The following is a 7,822-nucleotide window of genomic DNA, read 5'->3' as shown; positions in this document are numbered from 1 at the left end:
TTGCAGATGCTGTCGGTGGTGAGTGCCGGCGCCACGGCGGGGGTGGGCGGCATGGACCGATTGAGAGGTGGAGGCGGAGGCGGCGGTCGTACGACGCCCAACAAGAACAATCATCTGCACTCGATGGACATCAGACGTAATCTGCCCCACAGTATATCTCTTCCAGATGGTGAGGATCATCCGTACAACAACAGGCTGCAAATCCGTGATACAGAACAGGTAACTAAATTCAATTCAATTAAATACATAAAAAAAACCATTATTATATTTTGAAAGTGGCTTAAGTCCATTTTCATCTTTTATCAAGTTGGCATTTATGTGACATTTATAATTTATGCTGAACTGTCAAAAAAAAAAAATAAATCGGTATTGAAATATACTTAGTACATTTGAAAATTTTATATCACGTAAAATTAAAAATAATATAAATACTGAAAATCCTAATTTTGAAAGTGACCTAAGTCCACTTTTTATTGTGCGACCAAAAATGTTGAAAGCAGTGATGAAGGTAATTTAAATTACGTTTTGATATTAAATTGAAATTTAAAAAATAATATTTAATTTAAAGACATTATTAAACCCATGGGAAAGGATAAAATAACAAGATTTCTTGATTCTGAAAGTGAAGAGGAATTAAAGTCGTACAACAGATTTCAAAAAAAGAAGGAGAATTTTAGAAGTTCGTTCTTCAACAGAGGAAGAGGAAGTAATTAAGAATGATAATTTACAAAACAGCACCTTCAAAGAAGGATTCAGAGAACACAGAAATGGTACTTATATTCAGAAAATTCGTAAAATTAAACGGAATTCAGGGAAAAGATACGAATACACAATCGGGAAAAATTATTCCTGCGAAAGTTTTTTGAAAATGAAGATTGCCAATGCCGAAAAGACTGCTTGAAAAATTTAAATGAAACAGAAAGAAAACGTATTTTCGAAATGTTTTGGAACTTAGGAGACTTTAATAATACGAATAACTTATTACTAAATTTATTTCTATTATCTAAAAATATATTTTTTTTCTATTTTGTAAGCTATATGTAACGGATTTAAGCTCTTTCACTTTTTGTAACAAAACAAATTTTTTATTTTGAAAGTGACCTAAGTCCTTTTAAGGTAAGCAAGGTCATATTATACACTTAATAATAGCGACTTTTTAATACTTTTTAATAAAATTAAATCCCTCAAATGCGATTTAACATTGCAAGTCAACCATATATCTTACGTATGTTTTTAATTTTGTAAACATTAAGTATTTCAAATTAAAGATAAATGGACTTAAGTCACTTTCAAAATGAACGGCTCAAATATTAAATTAAATATTGATATCTAAGAAGTTATTTTCATATTAATTTATATTATATATTTTGTTAATTTTTGAAAAAATCACCGAAATCGAACTTAACTTAACCAAAATCTAACCCAAACCACAACGAAATTGAAATAATCTAACCTAACCGAAATTTAACCCAACCTCATATTTTGTAAGTTAAATCGAAATACGAAAATTAATATTTATTTATTTATTGGAAATTATTGTTTCCTTTTAATTGTAAGCTTCAGTTGTAAGTTTTTTTTCCATAATTCATCCCCTCTTATGTACAAGATTTTCATTTTTTTTTTGTTTCTTTTATTGTTGTTCGACACCCTCGTTTAGATAAATGTTTTAATAAAATTTATTTTTGAAAAACAACACACAAAAAAAATGCGAATAATCGATCTTAATAATTGAAGAAAACGCGGAAATGAGTCACATTTATTGAAAATGATTGTTTTCTTTTAATTATAAGCTTATTGTTGATTCATTTGTAAGTTTCTTTTTCCATAATTCATCCCCTCTTATGTACAAGATTTTCATTTTTTATTAATTTTTGTTTCTTTTATTGTTGTTCGACACCCTCGATTAGATAAATGTTTTAATGAAATTTATTTTTTTGAAAAACAACACAAAAAAAAAATGCGAATAATCGATCTTCATAATTGAAGAAAACGCGGAAATGAGTCACATTCATTGAAAATTATTGTTTTCTTTTAATTATAAACTTATTGTTGATTCATTTGTAAGTTTTTTTTTCCATAATTCATCCCCTCTTATGTACAAGATTTCGAATAATCGATCTTAATAATTGAAGAAAACGCGGAAATGAGTCACATTTATTGAAAATTATGGTTTTCTTTTAATTATAAGCTTATTGTTGATTCATTTGTAAGTTTTTTCCCATAATTTTGGAATTGTGGAAAGGTTTAATTTGTCGGTGACCCGGCGCATCCACCATTTGTGAGATGCGACAATTTTTCTTTTATTAAATTTCTGCAGTTCGCGTTTGTATCGAGCAACCAAAATTGTTTGTGTATTTAATGTTAAGGTGCAAGTAGTCTTTCATTTCAACTCTTTCGTAGATATTTCGTAACATTTCAAAAAACAAAAAAAAAAGTATATTTATATTGAAAAAAAAAAAATTCTATTATCTATAGTGTTTAATTTTTTGTGTTGTTTTTTTTTGTTTTTTCAGGAGTCTGAAATTTATCAAAAATGCATACGACCGCCTCCGAACCGCACGGTCCTCGAATCGGAGTCGCCGCCCTCGTACAGATCCGGCTCAGGGGGTAGCTGCAACGAATGGTCTCTGCTGTCGGCGGTCCGCTGCAACTCGACGTCCTCGTCGGCCTCATCTTCGAGGAGACCCGACAACGCCAACATCATCGGAGCGAGCTCCAGCAGCAGCGGCAGCATCGGCGCAACGATGGACGGTTGCGGAGCGGCAACGTCGGCGGGAAGCAGCAGCGGCGGCGGACAAAAGACTGATTTTATACAAAAGACTGTTAAGATATTCACCGGCAAGAAGAGCCAGCAGCAGCAACAGCCGCCGCCGGCGCCAGCACCCACGTTAATGCCCCACGTCATCGTTCCCGCATCGAGGCCGAGACGTCCAAACCCCAACGAACACCACCATCACCACCACCATCATCAACAATATCACCATAGCAACCAACAGCATCAGCAGCAGCAAAACAACGGCAACGCGCCACGTCCGCCCAAACCGAATGTCTGACCACACGTTCTCGTCGCTAGGTGATATTTGTGAAAGAAAAAAGAAGAAGAAAATGGAAACAAAACTGAAGCAAACAAAAAAAAAACACATAATAATAATACATAAAAGAGAAAAATTATTAGGTAAAAAGATTTTACTATCTATATATATATATTAATACTATATATTAAAATATATATATTTACATTAATTCCACACTTCATAAGCATATATATATATATAAACAAACAAAAAAAGTATATATATATAATAAGAGAGACAGTGAGAGATTGAGACAGAGATAGATAGATTAGTTAGATAAGTTGGAGGAAAGGGACGAAGATGAGGATGATATAATATGTGTATATATATATATTTTACGACTCATTTAAATTGTATGTTATAATATGGATTTCTTTGCATCAACGAATGGACGTTTAGTATTTTCTTTTTATATATATACATGCATAAATATATAAATGAAACAAATCGAGGAGAGCAGTGAACAGTGGAAGAAGAACTAGAGAGAACATCCAAGAGCGCGAAGTGAAAACAAAAAGGACACAATAAATGCATGAGCGTGCTTTTGTTTCCGGCCACCCACGATCGTCGTAAATCGGATAAATCCCCTAATATATATATGAAATGAATGAAGAAAATGAAACTGCCGACTAAGAGCGCCAAGTATTCCTATGTACTGTGTACATGCGTACTAAAAAAGAACATTGAAGATGTAAAAACTTAAACGACGGACAACGGGGAACAGTTTTGTTTTTGTTATTTTTCATGTGCGTCGCTATAGAGATGGTTTTTTCGGCCGACCCCCCAACATACACACACACTCACTAAAAAAACACTAATAACAAAACAAAAAATATATATATAAACAATTATTAATAAAAAAATTTGTAAAAAAAAATTAATAATAATTGGGTAGAACAATTCTAAATATTATTTATAAATACGTCTTACATATATATACATTACTTTTCGTTTACCTTTCATATTCTATATATATATATAAAAAAAAATCATTTTGCTCTCACGTCATTCGTTTTTTTTGAAATTTTCTTTTGTTTTTTAGATTTTGGGGGGGTTTCTTTTATTTCGTATTGTTTAATAGTAATAATAATTATTTAATATGATAAAAAAAAATGACGAAATGAGCGAGCGAGTGTTTTTTTTGTTCGTAGATATTTCGTAACATTTCAAAAAACAAGAAAAGTATATTTATATTGAAAAAAAAAAACTAAAAAAAATTTTCGGAAAAATTATGTAAAAAATTTAATTTAATTGAAAAAAGAAAACGCTCGCTAAAGAAGTGTTCATAATTGTTGTGTAATAAACGTAAAGTTAAAAAAAAAAAACATAGTCCGCCGTCTATATAGTAAAATTTGTAATCGTCACGGGAAATGGACATTTTTTTTGGTATGAGATTTTGTGAAGTGAGGAGGGATTTCGATGAAAATGATCGAAGAAGTTTTTCGTATTCCATCGAAATTTTCGTTACGATTGTTTTCATTTCATCCCCTCGTATGTACAAGATTTTCATTTTTTTTTTGTTTTGTTTTTTTCTTTTTTGGTTCTTTTATTGTTGTTCGACACCCTCGATTAGATAAATGTTTTAATGAAATTAATTTTTTTTGAAAAACAACACAAAAAAAAATGCGAATAATCGATCTTAATAATTGAAAAAAAAATAAAACGCGGAAATGAGTCACAAAAAAAAAAGAACACACACACTTTGTAACTAATGTTTTAAAATCTAAATGAATTTAGTCGAAAGAAAAAAGAAAATAAGCATATGTGATGAAGAGAGTGTAGAGAGAGATGGCGTTGTTTGGGAATGTACATGTTAATTAATCGAAGATATCTTTGAAAACAAAGAAATTGTTTGTTTAAAAATTTGTTTGTTCAATCTTGCATTTTTGTTTGATTGCGGTTGCTAAGCAAAATAAATAAGCGAAGAAGAGAATATCTGCGATGTTTCTCACGACTTGCTTTATTTTTTGATACTTTTACTCGTACATGACGGAAAAACTTTTTCATTTCTTTAAAATTTGATTTATTCATTTTTTTTTTAACATGTATCAGACCCAAACGGAAGATTTAGTCTTCGAAAGAAGGAGAAAACATTATTATTATTAATGTAAATGAGTGTATTTGTAATCGGAGGGATGAAAGATTATTTAGAGAAAAGCGACTTCTCCTTCAATTGTTTTCTTTTGTTTGATTGTTTCTTTTTTCATTTTCAATTTTTCTTTTCTAGCGAATTCAAAAAGAATAAAATATATATTGAAAATAAACAAGAAATATAAATATATATATATGAAAAATATATGATTATTATTAAATATATTATCACAAGATAAACAAGAATTAAATAAACTAAATCTATTATTGAAAATGATAAATGAATGAATAATAATAATCTTTGTACATTTACTCTCTTTTCTTCTGTTTTGTTTTGTTTTTCGACTCCCTTACTATGATTTTCTTCTTCATTATTATTTTTACTATTTTTCTTTTGTTTTTACACACATACATATATATATATATTAATATAAATTGTTCGTTGTCTTCTTCGACTGATTTGTTTTTCTCATTCGATGGACAGAAAATAAATTTGTATGTTTTGTGAAGATGAAGAGGAGGACTATGATGATGATGATGATGATGAAATGTGAAGATGAAGAAAGAAGATCGGTGCGCGTGTTTTTTTTTGTTTTTTTTTTCTTATTTCGCGAGGGAGGCCCGTTTTATTATTTAGAGGGACAACTGTGTAATGTGATTTATTCTATAAATAAGCGTAAATGATTATATAAGAGGATTAAAAAAAAAACAAAATAAGAGGATGAAAATAAATCACTTTCATTATGCCATTTTCTAAAACGCGGACGCATTTTCTTTTCGAATTTCCGAAACCCGCCTCCTCACCGACGATCGACTGGTTGCCTACGCTTCCACGATCAATTCGAATCCCATTATTTCCTTTGCGAATTCTACACGATTTTCGCATGTGATTTAATCTTAAAACTTAAATTGCATTTACTTATTATATCATAAAATGGTAATAATTGAAGGTAAGTGAATAACTGAAACTTTTAGTCCTACTTAAGACTATTTTTATTGTAATTAAAATTACGTTATTTCTTTTTTATATAACATATTGCCGAATATGGAATAAAGTCATAATAAAGTTCATTAGTTTTCGAGTTATTAAAGAAAATCAACTGCGATTTTTTAATAAAATCCTATTGGAAAACAACGATTTTTAATAATCATAGTAGGCGAAATGATAATAGGAGAAAGCTTTCAGTTGGGTCGTTGGAAAGGTGAGACATTCAGCTTTCATATGAGTAGTCGATGATGTAATTATATTAAGGGGTTGTTGAGAAAATCACGAAAAACTGTTATAACTGAAAAAAAATATGAAAAGAAAGGTTCTACAGTTCATAGCAGGCGATTCCATAACACCACTAAGATCTATGTAGGCTTGTTGGAAAGGTGAAATATTCAGCTTTCATACGAGTGGTCGATGATGTAATTATCGTAAAGGGTTGTTGAAATATTAATGAAAAACTAAAAAGACTGAAAATAAACGTCGTTTCTCTGTTTTTTTCAATTTCTACAGCTCATAACAGGCGATTTGATGACAACACAAACATGTATATAGGCACGTTGGAAAGGTGAGATTTTCAGCTTTCAAACGAGTGGTCGATGATGTAGTTATCTTAAGGGGTTGTTGAGAAATTTACGAAAAACTAAAAAGACTGAAAAAAATACGAGAAAACCGTCGATTCTCCGTTAACGTATAAAACGTTAAGTATGTGTTTTTTTTTTCAATTTCTACAGCTTGTAGCAGGCGACTCGATTACAGCATTAAGATGTATGTAGGCTTGTTGAAAAGACAAAATATTCAGCTTTCATATGAGTGGTCGATGATGTAATTATCTTAAGGGGTTGTTGAGAAATTCACGAATAACTGTAAAAACTGAATAAAAACGAGAAAAAAATGTTCTTTAGCTTATAGCAGGCGATTTGATGACAACACAATGATGTATATAGGCATGTTGGAAAGGTGAGACATTCAGCTTTCATACGAGTAGTCGATGATGTAATTATCTTAAGCTGTTGTTGAGAAATTCACGAAAAACTGAAAAGGCTAAAAAAAAGAAACGTTGTTTCTCTGTTTTTCAATTTCTACAGCTCATAGCAAGCGACTTGAGGACAGCACTAAGATGCCAATAGGCTCGTTGGAAAGGTGAGACATTCAGCTTTCGTACGAGTGGTCGATGATGTAATTATCTTAAGGGGTTGTCGAGAAAAAAAAACTGAAAAATGAAACGTCGTTTCTCTAATTATTTATCAAAGCGTAAATGTATATTCAGTTGCCTGTACTTTAGGCGCAAAATACATATTCCATTTTTCGTTACAGCTGGCGCCATCTGCTAGCTGTATTTCAAAGGTTATAGTTCAAGCGTTTTGGCGCTGCACTAATCCACTTCTTTAGTCTAGTAATTTAAATACTAATTAGATTTCGAGCTATATGCATTTTAATTATACATTCAGCTACATCTGTCCGAACATTTTGCTCGAAATAGTCTGCAACAGGCGTATGTATGTGTGGTTGCAGACTGTTTCTTGAATATTCTGACCGATGTTTTTGATTCCCGAAAACCGCCAACTCATTAAAGCTTAATAACTTTCTTATTAATTCACCAAAACTAACGTATTTTATAGCAAACGAAAGCGAAAGAATTGTTCTTTAAAACAATAAATTAAAATTT

General features: G+C 30.9%; 1 protein-coding gene across 1 annotated transcript; it reads left to right on the top strand.

Annotated features, from left to right (window-relative positions):
- Positions 1-6: 6 nt before the first annotated feature.
- Positions 7-3,683, top strand: LOC108558357 (pair-rule protein odd-paired-like; the record flags this gene model as incomplete). Its single annotated transcript, XM_017915258.1, is given in 2 exon segments — positions 7-219; positions 2,514-3,683. Coding segments are annotated over 2 exon segments (753 nt in total). The 3' UTR covers positions 3,054-3,683.
- Between the last annotated feature and the right edge of the window lie 4,139 nt (positions 3,684-7,822).

The sequence above is a fragment of the Nicrophorus vespilloides genome, unplaced genomic scaffold, assembly GCF_001412225.1.
Source record: "Nicrophorus vespilloides isolate i.1.1-1 unplaced genomic scaffold, Nicve_v1.0, whole genome shotgun sequence".
NCBI lineage: Eukaryota > Metazoa > Arthropoda > Insecta > Coleoptera > Silphidae > Nicrophorus > Nicrophorus vespilloides.
This window is presented reverse-complemented; position numbering and strand designations above follow the sequence as displayed.